This window comes from Thermobia domestica, chromosome 10 (genome assembly GCF_964235325.1).
Source record: "Thermobia domestica chromosome 10, izTheDome1.hap1.1, whole genome shotgun sequence".
Taxonomy (NCBI): domain Eukaryota; kingdom Metazoa; phylum Arthropoda; class Insecta; order Zygentoma; family Lepismatidae; genus Thermobia; species Thermobia domestica.
Window position 1 is genome coordinate 49553670 of NC_137463.1, and position 19000 is coordinate 49572669.

A 19000-nucleotide genomic window follows, 5' to 3' on the forward strand; every position below is an offset into this window, starting at 1 on the left:
CCATCAATGCCACTAAAACACAAGCGATTATCTTCTTACCACCTGGAAAGCGCTCCCGTGTTCATCGCAATCCTACCAATCTCCATCTCCGTATATTTCATACTCCTGTCACCATCAGCAAAACAGTCATTTATTTAGCCATTACTTTCGACCAATATCTTAAATGTACTCCATACTTCAAGTACATTTGTGCAAAGGCTTACTCACGCCTTAACCTTCTTCATCGCCTTACAGGCACTACTTGGGGTCTTTCTGCTGTTACTCTTCTTAATACGTACAAATCTTTCCTCCGACTAGTCCTTACTTACGGCTTTACAGCTTTTATCGATGCTCCCTTTTCTTTCTATAAACGCCTCCAAATTCTGGAACACCACGCACTCCGACTTGCCTTTCGTATCCGTCTTCCCAGCCCTACTCAAGATCTGTATGACCGTACTTCGTTTCCAAATATTCTATACCACCTTGAAACACTAAGCCTACGCTATATTTCTCAACGCTTCTAGAACTACCAGCTCTTACTTTTTGACACCATGCACGCCGACGCCAATTTCCCGAAACGAGAACTCCTTCGCTATACACCGTTGTCTCTGCTTTTCTCACTGTATCATTACTCACTGCCACCTGACAGCATTGATCTTCCTCTCGTTGCTGATTTCCTCACTTATCTCGATTCACCTTACATTTTCCCATCTACTGCACAGTAATCCTACTGTCTCACCAGGCCTCCCACTGTCTTCATCACGATCCAGAGTAGCCCTGGATCAGAAGATAATCAGCATTTGTCTAACTAACCAAATACCTTGTGTTGTGACGTCTTCTGCACTTCATCCGCATCTCATCATCACCTAATAGTATGATCATGATGTCCTGCAGCTCCTTCAGTCAATACCAGAGCTGAAAATTGATGCTTCCGCCTAATGTTATGATTTTGAAATAAAATAAAGATATAATAAATAAATTAAATTAAACCTCACTTGTCCCATCAACATGTAGCCAAGTTCCGCGAATAAAATGTAAACTGGCCTGCACTGCCGTAAGCATATTATACACGAACAAGAGGTTTAGGTATAATCGCCGATTTCGAGGCTTTGTAAAAACGATTCTGTTAAGGGTAGAAACATGAAATTTAGAATGTAAGGAGATATCCTACAGATGTACTCACATGCCAAATTTCATATTTCTACCTTCACCCATATCTGAGTACTGGATCCCCAAAATATGCCGTTTTCAGGCTCACTGACTCGCTGACTCACTCATCAAATTGATCAGATACTTCCCAATGAGATACTGACGTGAAACTTTGCATAAAGGTACCCTATAACGACTTGAGTAAGGAAAAAGTCCGAAAACTGAGGAATGTGCTATGGAAAATTTTTTATGGGCAAAAAACTGTCCTTAGCCAGGAAAAAAATAGTTTCACTCACTCACTCAACAAATTGATTAGGTACTTCACAATGAGATAGAAACGTGAAACTTTGCATAAAATTACTCTATAACGACCTGAGTATGGAAAAGTACGAAATTTGAGGAATGTGCTATGGGGATTTTTTTATGGGCAAAAAACTGTCCTTAGCCAGGAAAAAAATCGTTTCACTCACCCACTCATCAAATCGATTAGGTACATAGCGCAAGAGATAGCATGAGCTATGAGGAGCGGGAGTAGGAAGAATGCTAATCGCTGCGAGGGTGACAGTGGAGAGAGAGGGAAGATTTTTTGGTAGTGTTTCTAACCCATGCCGATACTAACCTCCAACATAAGTAACAACAATAGAGAATAACTACTTAACACAACTTATATATATTATGATAGGCTTATCTGTAGCTTCAGGTATTTATAAAGGCTCAATATCGTCCATACAATCCATTTCATCATCATCGTCTTCCGTCTCGTCGTCACTTTCTTCAGAAAAGTTACTATTACTGTCACTACCCTCGGCTAAGTTTATTGTAACGTTTTTAGTAAGAACGTCTAACTGAGGTTGAATTTGCAAATATGCTTGTTCATATCTTCGTACTTTATCACACCTAGCCTTCCACTCTTCCACTGTTATCATTGTAAATTTCTCTTCGGAGAGTTTCATCGCATCAATAATGGAAAAAGTGGTATTTCTTACTGCTACATATTCTTTGACTGCAGCCCAAATCAACTCTATCGGGTTTAGATCAGGATGATACGGGGGTAAACGAAGAACTGTATGTCCATATTCAGCAAGGAGCGAATCTACTTTAAATGTCCGAAAACGAGCTTTATTGGCTTTGATTAAATTATAAAGTTCTGGTTTGAACATATTTTCTCTGAAAGGAATATTGTGTCTTACAAGCCAATCGATCATTACAGCTTTACGAGATGTCGGTGAAGGATCTAACCAGACATTGCGATATGGTGCATTATCTATCACAAGAACTGAATTACTTAGCAAGTTAGGATTTAGCCGTGACTTCAACCACTTTTCATAGTTTTCATAATTCATGTCGTCGTGATAATCGCCAGATTTCGTTCCAGATTTGAACATGACTAACGCTTCTGGAATGAAACCCTTTTCTCCGCTAGCATGATTATTACGCGTTACCCTTTAGAAATTGGTTTGAGTAAACCTGTATTCTTCTTATCGCTCCACGCGTGTTGTTTTGTGTGCGATGAATGCAAGTACGTCTCATCCATGTAAATTATGGGGCGGTTCTGCGTTCTGTAATTATCTATAGCTCGCAAATAAGCCAACTTCTTTGACCGAAATTCATTTTTTTCAATAAGTAGTCGCTTATTGTTTTCAGCCTTAATCCATCTAAATCCTAAGGAACGGATTATTTTCCGTAAAGACCAAATGCTTCCATTAAGATTAATCTTTTCTCGAAGTACTCGCAACAGTGATTTTACAGAAGGTCGTTGACCGTGAACAATATGAAATTCATTAATTGTTCGACGAATAACGCATTTGTCAAAATCATCCACTGAGATTTTTGTTTTTCGTTGTGCAGGCTTCTTATTCTGAGTAGAAAAGCTCGTTTCCGTGATTTTGTTTTTTTTCCCGCTCCTCAAAACACGTTTTAGTGTACTTACTGAAACACCGGTAGCTTCAGATACTCGCTTTTGCACTTGTTTTACATTAATTGGATTTCCACTGTCAGCCTCTCTCTTCATAAAATAATATACATTAACCAAAATCTCTCTGCTTTGGCTGTGAATTACTTTCGATCCTCCAAGTTTTCCGGTCTTCTTACCCTCCATTATGATTTTCAAAAAAAGAACAAACCATCACACAACACAGACTAAAACAACACAGAACTATGCACAAAGAACCACTCTTCACTGAACACAAGAACTCTGTGTCCAGTTCGGCTTCTGCATGTGTCTCTTAAGACGCCCCCATCTGTGTCATAAATGACCACCCCGGGAGGGAGGGTACCAATAGGACCACTTTGTTTTACCAGAGGAAATGACAAACTTCCCTGTATGAGAGGGGAAGGAGTAACCACGATTTCCCTAAGGCTATGACATGAGTCGTGGTCCCCAGAATCAATGGATTGCAAATATAAGTGGTGTTATGTGATATAATTTTTAGTCTATTAGTCGATAGATAGAAGAATAATATTCGTCGAGCCATGGATATCGCCATACCTTCTTTCCTCGCATCATTCTATGGCTCACGAGAACTAATTGGATCTCTTCTTCAACAGGAGGTTGACTTAGACTCGATTCGAGATGTACAAGAATGCACCGATAAATGGACTAGTCTGGTTGGAATGGATCCCCCACCTATCGACAAAAGACATGTTCAGTCTGTTTGGGATGAATTTATAGTCAAGCTTCGTTTATCTTCACTCCTATCATCAACTAATAACCCAGATGACAAAGCCAGGCTGTTAGCTGTCTCTTCCTCCAAAAACGGAGCATGGCTTCAAGCCCTACCTTCTCACACACTAGGCCTACACCTTTCTAATGAGAGCTTTCGTATTGCTACAGCTCTGCGCTTAGGTGCTAATATTTGTGAGCCTCACTTTTGTCCTGCTTGCAACGCATATGTTGATAATAAAGGATTACATGGCCTTTCATGTAAAAAAAAGTGCGGGAAGACAATCTCGACATCATATTGTAAACGACATTATTTGTAGAGCCCTCGTTTCAGCGGGAGTTCCTTCAATAAAAGAACCAAATGGTTGTTGCCGCTCTGATGGTAAAAGGCCTGATGGCATGACCTTGGTACCGTGCAAAAATGGAAAAGCACTAGTCTGGGATTTCACATGTTCCGATACGTTTGCTCCTTATAACTTACCCCATTCTTCAATTCAGGTAGGTCTCGTCGCCGCTCACAGAGAATCAGACAAAAGACTAAAATACTCAAACCTATTGGACAAATATTGGTTTGTAACAGTACCAATAGAAACCAGTGGGTCTTGGCGTCACGAAGGATCTAATTGCATTAATGAAGTTGGTCATCGAATAGCAATCAAAACTGGTGACCCCCGAGCTACTGCATTCCTTTTCCAACGTATCAGCATCGCCATCCAGCGCGGGAATGTGTCATCGATCTTAGGCACATAACCTCCTGGTAAAGAACTTAACGAGATTTTTCTTCTATAACACACAATAAGACGGAAGGAGACATATCCGAGGAGGCTGACAACCACTTTGACTATGTTCATGAAGAATGTTTTGAATCCAGTTTGGATAAATATACATTGTTGGAAGTCATGGCTAATACCGGTAAATTTGGGAGTGGTAGCAACATTATCTACAGATTTTACTTTGTTACTCAAAATCGTTAAAGACCCGAATGATATTGTTTATTTGTCCGATGTTTATTTTGGAACAAATATGATAGCTACAGATAATCTATGTATTCTTAGATAACTTAAAAATGTATCAAAATATTTGTATCGGTGATTAAAACGAAATTTTTAGTTATTTTAGCTTACTTTACGATCATCATGTCTTAAAAAAATAAACGAGTAAGGAAACCTTTAACGGACCGAGTGCACTTTTACATCTTACTAAATAAATATGCTACTTTGTTGTTCAGATTTTTCTAAATCAAAATGAGAAATGCAGGCTGCAGATTGATTCAAAGTGTCTTTGTCATCCCTTCCCAGAAATGAGTTCCTGAATTATCACTAGGCGATACATCATATTTATTTCTCTAGAGTGTTTTCTGGTAATACGTTTTCCGAATATTCATTTACTTTGATGGTTATGGTTCTATCTGAGGGAAAGTCTCCGTTATACACATATTTATTTTTGTAGAAAATCGCAGTTCCCGTGCTGGGAAGCATGTACACCATACCCAGTAAGTAACGTAACCATTTTAACTTGCTATACAGATATTTATAAATAAACATGATGTAAATTTCAAGAAAAAAAAATGATCCCTTGATTGTAAAGAAACGACAATGAATTCACGTAACCACAAGTAAAGGTACACGTATTGCCAACTATATGAGAGAAATTATATTTTTCCCTCAATGTTCCCAGAATTAAATACCTTTTATTTGTACTATGAGGATAATGGAATGAAGATAGTATTTACAAATCAAAATTTATTACATTTGAAACTTTTTCAAGACATATATACATTTCATAATTATAGTTTACGTGGTTAAAGAGATTAAAATTGTACAGAACTTACTTTTAATACTTTTACTGAATGCATTGAAATATTACTTTATCAATGTCTATCCCCCTGTGATTTTTATGCAAAGTTACATAAAATAACATTCAGTATTCTCTACGAAATTATTAGCCTTTAATATTATTTTTTCCAAAGAATATATATATATATATATATATATATATATATATATATATATATATATATATATATATATATATATATGTGTGTGTGGGTGTGTGGGTGTGGGTGTGTATGTGGTGTATGTATGTATGTATATATGTATATAAGAACCGATAAATATTACAAAATAAAACTACCTATTATAAATCACCATATGTAGTTTAGGAGGAAAATGATATTTTGTAAATTTTAAAATTGATGCTGTATAAAACCACGCCAACTATTAAGACGAAAACTGATACTGAAATACTCCGTGTCCTAAAATGATTGTACTCGTTTGAAAATCATAAAGTTCACCTATTATGATATGAGGATCGCTTTTATCTAATTTTTTTCTCAAGTAAGACAGTTTTTTTTTTGTTTTTTTATGTGTCTTCTTTTGTTTAAAAAATCGGCAAGATGATCATGTCGAGCGGAGTATTTGTAGGTCACGATTTGCCTATCGAACTGACTTCATGGAGCTGAGCTGGAAGCATTGCGGAGCTCTATTTACTGTCTTCTCCGAATGCGACGGCCGACCTGTGTCTTTTTCTTTACATAGGAAATCTGTCTCCATGAGTTGGATATATGCCAATGCTTAATAGTGTATCTCTCCAAACGTTGTGTTTAACTGTGATAACACATTTCGTGTTAGCACTGTACTGCAGAAAATGTATTTTGTTGTTTAGTCCATGCCATATTGGTACATCTGTGTGCACGCACAGGACAGGTATTTCAAGTAAAAGTATGATAATTTAGTTATAAGCAGTGCTTTAGTTATAATTTAGTTACAGGTCCGGCCACACACTGATAACCTAGAAAGGAAAGAAAGAAACAGGGACAATCATTTTCGGACACTCGGTATAACATCGTCAGTCTGGTTATAATACCAAAAAAAAAAAAAAAAAAAAGGAAGTACATAGCATACTTAATCAGATATAGCTGACAAGTAAACCTTACGTTTGGGTGAATCGAGTTGCTGACTGAGACACATATGAGAAAGTAGTACTAAATGTGGTCAGTATTTCAGTGAAGTTATAGGTGCGAAGCTCCAGGGGTTTAGGAGATACAGCTACCAGAACATCACATGGAAGTACAGAATAGTCTTCATACAGTTGGAGGTAAAAGCCCTGTAAGACCTCTTGTAACGACAGAAGGCGAATAACAAATATATGGGTACATATTAGGACTAGGGGGAAGTCATATAGTAAGGGTATACCTGACGGCGGCCATCTTGAAATCCGCCATTTTGAATTAAGGTTAAGTTTTTAAAATAGGAATATGGTCATGTGATACATGACTTAAGACGCAAATTTAATCAGAAGAACACTGGTGACGTTAATTTTGATTTATGCGCAATTGGTAAAAAGTTACAGGGAAACTAAATATTGTTGCAGCATATGTATTAGTCCTTTACCCCACCTAGTAAATTTTGTGTTAATGATAATAATTAAATAAAAAGCAGGTGGATAGATATTAGGTCTATGGTAAGAGTTGCCTTGACGGCGGCCATGTTCAAATCCGCCATTTTGAATCACACAAAAGTTTTTACCAAAACGCATAACAGTGACACCTTATTAATAGCAAATTTTACCATAAATCCAACGGTATAACCATTTTTGCTTTGTCATTAACCAGCACAAAATTAAATGGGAATAGAGTAATGCAATAGATGAATTCGGGCTAGAAGTTAATCAGAAATACAATGGTGGCGTTACAATGTTAGTTGTTTGATGAGCAAAAATGGTTATACCGTGGGATTTATGGTGAAATTTGCTATTAATAAGGTGTCAATATTATGCGTTTTGTTTAAAACTTTTGTCTGATTCAAAATGGCGGATTTGAACATGGCCGTCATCATGGCAACTCTTACCATAGACCTAATATTTATCCACCTGCTTTTTATTTAATTATTATCATTAACACAAACTTTACAGGGTGGGGTAAAGGACTAATACATATGCTGCAACAATATTTAATTTCTCTGTAACTTTTTACCAATTGCACATAAATCAAAATTAACGTCACCATTGTTCTCCTGATTAAATTTGGGTCTTAAATCATGTATCACATGGCCCTATTCCTATTTTAAAAACTTAACCTTAATTCAAAATGGCTTATTTCAAGATGGCCGCCGTCAGGTATACCCTTGCTATATGACTTCCCCCTAGTCCTAATATGTACCCATATATTTGTTATTCGCCTTTTGTCGTTACAAGAGGTCTTACAGGGCTTTTACCTCCAACTGTATGAAGACTATTCTGTACTTCCATGTGATGTTCTATTAGCTGTATCTCCTAAACCCCTGGAGCTTCGCACCTATAACTTCACTGAAATACTGACCACATTTAGTACTACTTTCTCATATGTGTCTCAGTCAGCAACTCGATTCACCCAAACGTAAGGTTTACTTGTGAGAACAATAACAAACTCTTATACTTTTTCTTAAGTGTAATCCAAACATTGTCCAAAGGTAGGACAAATGTCAATTGATATACGAAAAAAATCGTTTTGAATCGAACGAAATGTCAATTCTAAGATAAATTCTCATCCTATGTAGGTTTTGGGAAAATCGAGACAAACAAATTTTTAACTTAATGAAAGTATGTCGTTTGTCGCCAATGGCAAATAAGTTTCGTTTGACGGTGTGAAACTACGGTAGACCTTGAGACTATGTAAATTCAATAGTCAGACTTTAAGTACTAAATCTGTAACTACTAATTGTAATAGAAGAATAAATTCAAAGATATATTATATTCCTCGGACGCTGAATCGATATCAAAAAGTCATTACTTGTTTCTCTTAACAATTTCTGGTCTAGGGAGATTAACATTATAAGCGGAAGAAATTTTACAAAGGTACTTTGATTTTCGAATTTTCTCTCTATCCCCCCAAATAATGAAAGTTTATTGAATGATGAAACTAAAAAAGTATGATTATCTCCAAAACGGCTCCAAAATGACTTTTTTTTCACAAATCAATTTAATTAGCAACTCTGTAATGTTGTATAAGTTGTTTCTCTAAGAACAATTCAGATAAGGTAGTTTAGTCCTGGAGAAGGTAGATTTCTAGGACAAATTTCTGAAAAATGACTCAAACAATTTTAATTATATTTCATAAATAAATGTTCCAATAGTAATCCTACGATAAGTATAAATTATTTTTCATTTTATAAATCATCAAAACTCTTTCATGCAATGAGTTCTTTTAATACAAAGTTTTTCGAAAATTCCAATTATAACTTTGTTCATATTTTGTAAATAAATCGTTAAGTTGTAAGTTTATCATAATATAATTCAATATAAGTTTAGTGCTATGCCTCTTAATTTGACATAAACAGATTTGTAATAGTAGATCCGAAATAAAGATATAGCATTTATTAAACGCAAAAGTTGCAACGTTAGACTCAAAACTATACAAAGTAAATTCATTTCGTTGTTAAACTTAAATGTATCTACTGTTCAAAGGAGATCAATATTTTAATTATTTTTTTTTAAAAAAAAAAGATATTGTTAATTATGTTCTAGTGTTTATACTTTTAAAAAATCAGTTATTTTTAAATTTTTGCATTTATTAGAGAGATCGTATTATGAGCAATGGTAATCTTTCGGAAGTATTATGTATCGTATTTCTAAGAGTTAGCCCTAAAACCATTTTGAGGGAAAAAGTTAATCATGATTTTTTTCTAAAGAAAACAGAATTGTTAATTAATTATTAATGACTTCCAGCATTTATTAATATGCTAATATATATTCTGAGGAGTATATACATACATACATATAGTATATATATATATATATATATATATATATATATCATACCAATATTTACACATATGCATATACTGTACTACGCTATGAGGATGCATGTTAAAATGAGTTATTAGAAATTGGTACTATCCAAACACCTCCTGGGCATAGATGTTAGAAAAACTGCTGCAGAATTGTCCTGTATGTCAATGGCACTCATTTCGCCCAAGGTGTTGCCGTTACTCGGATACGGGTTTGTGTTGGCAAACTAAAATAAATAAATGAAACAAATTGCTTCCTACGAGTTCTCCACTAATATTATTTTCCTTGTAGGTGTTACATAGTCACATTTAAAGGAAATATTACATTATTTTAAAATGACTTTTGTGGTGATGGAAAAATTAGATATTGAAAAGTGTTATGTCGAAAACAGATAAAGGGGAGACCGATATAGCTCAGAGATACAGTGTTCACCTCTAATGCATGGGGTCCCTCGTTAGATTTTATTTCGCGTGAAGTGTGCTGTGTGGTGGACAAACACCGTGTGCGTGGGTATTCTCAAGGTTTTTCCTCCAACTTTCTTTACTTCACCATTTCTAATCATCAACGTCTTCTTTAGTCTACATGGCATAACTGTGGGACATAAAACTGAAATATTTCATTCACTTCTGCCAATTCGAGAAAAGTGACATTTAATGTAAGAATGAAAAATGAAAACAAAGTAAAGGAACATAAATCGAGCCACCTATTTCTAAGGAATTTGGTTAGAAAAGTCTTCTATAAATTTGCTCCCTCTGGTATCCGTCTGTAGAAAAAGAAAATAAGAACAATGAGACCTAATAAATGGAAGTCAATGCAGATGATCAAAGTTAAGGATGAAGTTCATTTATGCAGGTAATCCATTCATCGGAGACAGTTTTCTGCAATCGATTAAGTGCCCTAAAATATATAAGAGGCGCATCCAGAAAATAAGTTTCCCACGCGTCCCTACCTAGGAAACCGTATGTTGCGCGAAGGGACTGCGTGTACGTGAGAGAGTAAGGTCCTAACATGGCGCATGGGTCAGTAGAACTTCCCTAATTCTCTCAGTAATATCGTGGCAGTGATTGAAGATTGGCGTTCCTATTCCAGCTCCCGCCGCGTTTGAAGTACGAACAGTGATAACGTTTTTGAATGCACAGGGCATAGCACCGATTGAAATCCATCGTCAGCTGTATCGTTGCAAAATGTCAATGCTGACCCTGTGCGCCTTGCTTTGTGCTCTATGGTCAGTTGCTTCAACACAAAACTTCTTGATCAACAGGCACTCCGTGATAGTTGTGTGCAATAAGGAGCGGAAAATCTGCAGGGACTCATGCCATTAGTCCCATGGACCTGGCACAGATAACGATGGATTTCGATTAGTGCTATGCCCTGTGCATTCAAAAACTTTATCATTGCTCGCACTTCACACTCGGCGGGAGCTGAAATAGGAACGTCCATCTTCAACCACTGCCATGACGCTACTGAGAGCACTAGGGAAGTTCCGCTAGTGCATGTGCCATGCTAGGATCTCACTTTCTCACGTACACGTAGTCGCTTCGCTCAACATACCGTTTCCTAGCTATGGGACGCGAGGGAAACTTACTTTCTGGATGCGCCTCGTATTTTAATATTTATCTTCAACTCTTCTCCACTACAACCAGTAATGATAGAAGTCCACTAGAATTTCTGTTTTCAATGTTGACCTACATATTGCAAAAAAAAATCATAAGCAACAGTAAAAGCGTTTTTGTTTTAAAAAAATGTATTTCGCATTGTAAGAATAAATATCATCCTCTCTCTGCAAAATCAACCACTAGAAAACAACCACTAGAAATCAACCAAAATCAACCACTGCAAACTAAAAGTTGCAGAAATCAACCACTTTTCAGATTGAACATTGAACGCAATAGATTTGCAAAGATAGTAGATAGCGAGAAGCGATTTTTCTGCAAATTATTGATCGTTTTAAGAATATATTCCATCTCTACACCAATATCTCTGCTATAATATAATAAGAAGTAGAAGTATTGTACCACTTCCAGTTTCAATAGTAACATCAGAAAGACAAACCATACTTCTTTAAGTGGTATACATGTGACAGGTACTTGTTATAATTTGTGATATTTCTTCATGAAGAAAATTGAAGCAATTGCAAGTTCCTTATGGAAAATAGGTTGGGTAACTGTGGAATGCGAAAAGTAAAAGTATTTTTTTCCGTAAGTTATTAATTAGATTCCTGTGAAGACAACATAAAGTACTCTGAGATGGCTACTAAACGTACGTGAAAGAACCATAAAAGTTTTCTATGTTTAAAATATCTTGTTCTATGGTTAGATGTTGTTTCAAAATCATTAAAATATCTTATCGCGATCAACTTGATTTTTTAAAATTTAATCTTGCAATTTCAAACAACGAGAATAAGAATATTGCCATCATTATGTCAGTGATGATTTTGAAATTCAATACTTGCGGTAAAATTTATTATTACGAAAATACTGGAAATTCATATTAGTCACGATAGGATATACGGTCCCGGGGTAAGATCGTAGGTCTCCAGAGAGAAATTACACTGTGCTTCCCCCTGAATTCGTCTCTGATTATGGTATACCATATACCTACATTTAGAAAAAAAAAATCCAAATTCCGTTGGGCAGCTATTCTAGGCTGTTGGACTAAATTGTATAATACGTTTCTCAAAAGTATGACTTCGCAATTTATTTAAAAAGTAATCTCAGAATATTTTATGTATAGTTTTGACAGATTTATACACATATTATTGAGACAAAAAGAAACTGAAATACTAAACTGCATAACACGCTACATTTTATATTTCAAATCTTAGCGAGGAGAAACGGTTGCTCAGTGGTACAGCGTTCCCCTTTGGTGCCTGGGGTCATTGGTTTGAATCCAGTTTATGCCAAGTGAGCTTTGTGATGGATAAACACCATGTGCGTGGGTTTTCTCGTGGTTCTTCTGTTTTGCACGACTTTCTTTATTTCATAACTCCATTGATTATTTCATCATCAACGTTTCCTTTACCCTAGCCAGCATAATGTGGGACGTAAGACTTAAAGATTTCATTTCATTTCAGTTAAGTATTTATCGAGCTTCTTTAACTTATTATGTACAGATAAAAATGCTTCAGTTTAAGTTATTGTTCGTGAAGTTTCCTTAGATATTTCGATCTCTTCTGACACGTAGACGAGAGGAACACAGCAATAGAAATGTCTTCTGTTGTGCCTCTCACGTAAACTCTTTCCTGTTTTTTTTTTTCTTTTCTTTCGTTCTTTCTCCGTTCCCAAAATGATTGATAGCAAGCGCTAGTGAGTTCACGCCTTTTGCCGTCCTGTTTAAGCGATAAATTCCTTCAACCGAGACTCTCCACGTGACACAAGACAAAGCTGTTCTCCTGGAAATGAGAGATGAACGGAAGGGAAAACGGGAAGACCTACGGGTAGTGTGATATCTCAATGAAAATTCGTATTATTTTTCTGCTTTTTTTTTTCGTGGCTGGAAATTAATTGTTTCCTTCATGTGTTATGAAAGGAAAATCATTCCGTTTTCTTTTGACGTTCACATAATATAATGTTATGCTTTCAATTTCTTACCAAACGTAAAATAGGACTTAACACCAAAATTAAAACATAATATGTAATAAACCCAATAGGTTCCATATTCTATGTGAAGAAACCTAATTGGAAGCTAATAATTAATACTATTGTTTGAAATGAAATCTTTTAGTTTTACATCCCACAGATATGCCGGCTAAGCTAAAGGAGTCTGCAATAATGAGAAATTAATTTAAAGGTGGAGTGAATAAAAAGTAAGAGGAAACGGGGGAAGCCCGAGAAAACCCACGAACATGGTGTTTGTCCACCACAAAGTCCACCTGGAACTAGCTTGGATCGAACCAGGAACCTCAAACACCAGAGGTGAAGACTCTACCAATGAGTCACCGTGCCCATAACAGATGGTTTATTTGGTGTATAGAGAGAGACAATGCGAATTTCTGTACAATATTCAGAACTATGTTTCAAAACTGGTTAATTGGCTTAGTGTTAAAGTGCATACACTTAGAAGAGAAAATATTGTGGAGTACGTAATGGCTCAGGTTACATGTGTAAATCCTGTAGTTTTGGGGCTTAACGTATATGTAACATCCACTGAAAACGAATGGTTTATAATACTTTCCGTGTAAGTGTTCTATGCAAACGTACTCTCTGTACTTGTTTCGTTACGAAACAAATAACTGTACATAGGCGACAAGGATTGCATATACAGATGGATGCATATAACATGTAGCTGAAGCATGTAACATACATATATGTATGTAATATACGGAAGACTGTTAAGCGTCAGACATTATTTAACATCTAAGCACGAAAAACTCAGTACGTATGTAGCATATGGATTATGTATGCTCTGTACTGATTTCCGTAGTAAACATACGGACACCGTATATTTATACAATATACCGCTGTCCGGATACCTTATGAATATCTTTTCTGTGTGCCTTGGGTGCGATGTATCCCTGGTTCGATCCAGGCCACGTAAGTTTATAGTATATATATATATTCTTTCTTTTGTTTTCTTGGGTTCTTTTATTTCCTATCAGGTTCCCATTACACCAACTATTTCATAATCAAATCCTTTCGTTAATCAATAATCTTATTTAATCTAAAGAACATAATTGTATTAGAGGTATATATTATGGACATAAAAATTATGTATGTATACTTATTTCACTGTAAATATAATACGTTTTTGCAAAGTATAATATTGTATACAAATAATCAAGCGCTGAGGACAGCATATTCTAATGGAACATGTATTTTTAATATATTGGAACTATGTTTCTGAAGGTAGAAGAGTCGCTCTGAAGGTAAGCACTTTTACAACTATTGGGTGACAGAAAGAGTATTATAAGTGATCCTTGAGATTAAATGCTTGAAAGTTTATTATTATTATTATTATTATTATTATTATTATTATTATTATTATTATTATTATTATTATTATTATTATTATTATTATTATTATTATTATTATTATTATTGCTATGAGGTTGTTGTTATTACTGAGTATAAAAGCTGTCAAACACAAGGAAGAAGTATCCAATAAGTTCAAAACAAGTTCAGTTTTTTGTAGTATCAAAATTTGGAAAACTACCTCTGACTCATTATTGGTATATGCTTCACATGGAAAAACAATTCATGTAATTTAAATTAATGAAAGCAATGACGCTTCTTTCTTATATGACAGGTTTTGAATTAGTCACATTGGCAGTTATTGTACCATCTAGTTGTAATATATAAGCTTAAGGCTGTGTAATATTATTGTTAACAACTAATTGAATTAGCAAGCATTGGAGAAAAATAGAAAAGTAACGTACTTTGTTTGTATAATTTTGTCATGGTTAGTATGAATTGATTTGCATTAATGCTCCTTGCCGACAACAACGGCATGTATAACATGAACAGTTTAGAGTATCTAAACCACTTGCGTGCTTTCAGTGCTCTTCCACTGAGAATCTAACCCGGTATCTTGTCCACCAATGGCACACTTTCTAGCTATTGTTGATAAAGAAATGGAAAAACTACAAAGAAAACTGAGTTTTTGTTAGTGAAACCACATTTTTTATTGCACTGAGAAAAATCAATTCCCCGGACAGCGGTATATTGTATATACAAATATACGGAATCCTCTTACTTATTACATAAATCAGTATGGGGCATACGTTATCCATATGCTATAAATACATACTGTAGGTGCTGCCCTAAGATGTTACAACATGCCATTGCAGGATGTCTGATATCTAACAGTTTTCCATATATCACATGCATATACTTATGTTACATTCCTCAGCTATATGTTATAGACTATACGTCCATTTGTATATATGATCCTTACAGCCTATATTGTTTCATACGGAAAGCATGTACATATGAAACACTTATACAGAAAGTACTATAGAACATGCGTTTTCGATTATACGTTTGCTGTACGTTAAGTCCACGAACTATAGAAATTTCAAACGTAACATACGATTTTACGTGCGCCAGACAATTTTTTTCTCAGTGTGGTGTTACTATTTTACAGATAATACGGATCAGAACAAAGCAGTAAAAAAGCGTCCTTATTTAGCAACTGTAAGTAGCACGAGTACATCTAATTTCAGTATTCACTTTGTATAACACACATTGTAACTGTGTGTTAAATTTAGCAGCAATGATACATCCAATATGTTATCTCTTCACGTAGAGAGATGTCAAATCGAATTACATAAAACTATTGGTTTGTACATGCAACAGATGAAACCTAATTAGTAATAAGGAGTTTTCATTGCCATACACACAGAGGAAAAAATGTATGTGGCCTAAAAACATAGGTTACATGCGTAAACCCTGTATTTTTTGGATTTAACGTACAACTGTATATAGCATCCTAAGCAAAAATATAACTGAAAACGTATGTTTTATAATACTTTGCATATGAGTATTTCATCTATACGTACTTTCCGCATGAAAGAAAGAACTATATATACCGGTATATATATATATATATATATATATATATATATATATATATATATATATATGTGTGTGTGTGTGTGTGTGTGTGTGTGTGTGTGTTTTTGTGTGTGTGGTTAGGACGTCACATACAGATGGACGTATTTAACATATAGCTGAGCTATGTAAATACGTAAACGTTATGTATTATACAGAAGACTGTTAAATGTTAGACATTCTGTAGCATCATGATGTAACATCTAAGTGGAAAAAGGCAGTATGTATGTAATATGGATAATATATTTTCCGTACAGATTTTCGTATTGAATATATGGATCCGTATATTTGTGCAATATACCGCTGTCCGGATAACAGATTTTCGTCGTGAATTACGAAACGTCCGAGAGTAGATTTAGGTTTCTTAGAAGTTTCTTAGGAGTTGGTTTTCCTCAAACTGGTATATATATACAAGTGTACAAATACATAGATATTTCCTTAGAGCTTCAATTATGTGACAATTTCTTGTATAGTAGAATGTCATATTACTTCGGCAAGTTGCATACAGTTTAAATTGAATTATTCGAAAAATGAATGGTATGTGCGAATTACTTCCTAACTGCATCACAAATCCCATTCCTCTAATCGTTTCAGAGGATTGATACATGGAGAGCAAAACCGAGCGCATTTAGACGGAAAATCTATAGATTTAGGCTACAAGTGGCTTTCTGGCGATGCTTCTGGTACGGCAGGACAACTGCAATCCTAGAAAACCCGTGTTGGGTTCCAGATGTACTCTACTGTTTAGTGTTCTTACACATCATATGCCGACGAAGGACATACATAATTTTTGTTTTAATAACGCATAAATAATTATCCTATTTACTATAAAACATATAAAGTATATAATTTCCTGTTTGTATCTGCTTAAGAAGTACAATCGTTACGAAATGTAGAAATACCGAAATCAATTATGCTTATTGAAATGTTTAGACGGTTATAAGAACGTTCCAAAAAAATAAAGAAGACTTACATTGAAATGCAATTAGGCAAAATCTCAGTGTTTATGATAATGACTGTTGTCAGCTTGAATGACACTTACCCCTTGGGAATCGTTTGCCCTTAATCCATTTGTCATTACACCCTACAGTTCGTTACGCGCAGAACATGAATTTGTCCTCACTTTCGCCAATTTTCCGAAATCCAAGGATTTACTTTTTTTTGCCTTTTTTTTCTAAATGCCGTTTTTGTGATATACATGTATTTTAGCTTTCACCCAATGTAACTAGTGCAATGTCACACTTTGATCATTGCACTAATCTCTACATTCAATGATTAGTAGCCTAGAGGCAGGGAACCGTGTACCCACGTTTACAATGTGTGTGTTTTAATGCAACTCCCGCTTATTCTATGCAACAAAACTAACAACATTTACTGCCACGGGATTAAAAGCATAGACCTGTGGTTTTGCTCGATGGATCAATACCTTTTAATGTCTGTTCTGTTACATTGGTTCAAAGGCATTGACAATTAGGCTTTAAGCTATGCGTCTTTTTGTAATTTGTACACAATCTAGTTTTAACTTTGTTGTAACGTGGCTCGCTGGAACCTCCCCTCTGCTCATAACGGCTTCTCACTGCCACATTGTCTGCTGAAAATGTTTAAAAAAAAGCTATTTTATTATTTACAGATGATATACGTATTGTATCTATATCCTATCGTATATTTTCCCCTACAAGCTATAAAATGATACGATCATAAAACGATATACTGTAAGCTGATTAATTGTCTGATTATACTATGCAACATTTCGTGTAACTTATGCTCTTTATTTTAAAAAAAATTATAATATTAAAAATTAAAAAAATCCGATGCTAGAGCGCATGGAAAGTACAAAACAATTCGGCATGATTTTCGTTGGATAACATGTAGTCACTGCATTAGTTGCCGATGTTATTATTTCTAGCATTCAGAAATAAAGTTCGAAGCCGAGTAGGTAATTAAAGTAACTCTGTATTTTCGTCACGGTTTTGAGTCAGAACGAGCAATTTTGTGCATCCATCGAACTCGTGACCACGACTACAGTAGACTCCCGAGTATCCGGCTCACGACTACCCAGCCTCCGTACTATCCGGTCAATTTTTCTTTTATCGTAATTAAACGAGGAAGGCAAGGCATTGGAAGGCCAAGGCATTAGAAGCGGGCGTCTGTTACGATCCTCCTACATGTCGCGTGGAAAATACAAGATGGAACAGGAAAAGAGTAACGTTCTGTTCCTTGTTCATTGTTCGTTAGTGTGCAGTGTTCGTAGTTTGAGAGAAATATCCCTAATCTAGGGAAATTTCGTAGCCAAATTTAGCAAAAAGGGGAAAAAGGGGTATTTTTGCGATAAAATATCAAACTCCAGGGAAATTCTCGTGCAGTCTAATTGGCCAATATACATGTTTAATTTTTTCTTTGTTTTTAACAGAAATAAATCGATACAATTGCAATAGTGTGTGCGAATATGCATTCAAAGCAGATAGCTTGTACTCATTCTTGGCTGGGTGTATTTGTGTGTATTTTTTGCACAAAAAGACTAAAGAGAAAATAAAAATAGTAGAATCAAAACAGAAACAGATAAAATAAACAATGTTGTTAAAAATGGAACAGTCAAAGTTGTCATTGTCGACGCTGATACCTGTATTCCTCCCGGCCAAACGTTCTCTTTCTCTCTAAATTATATATACGCACATAAAAATAATATAACACTGGGAACGAACATTTTAGAACTTAATTTTTAGCGATACACAACATTTACGAGTTCCGTGTGTGGCAGAAGAGTACGGTAATATTAGAGAATGATTACGTGATCCAGCCCCTAAACGTAAAATGTTGAAAAGGTAAAAGTTAAGTATAAATACACGCTTATATGAGACACCTGAATAGCTTAATTGGGGAAGGGGACAGAAATACT

General features: G+C 35.3%; 1 protein-coding gene across 1 annotated transcript; it reads right to left on the bottom strand.

Moving 5' to 3' along the window:
- Positions 1–1832: 1832 nt before the first annotated feature.
- On the bottom strand, positions 1833–2513 carry LOC145661459 (uncharacterized). Its single transcript, XM_081726771.1, has one exon. It carries the CDS (start codon positions 2511–2513, stop codon positions 1833–1835), a length of 681 nt encoding a protein of 226 aa, XP_081582897.1.
- Positions 2514–19000: the final 16487 nt, after the last annotated feature.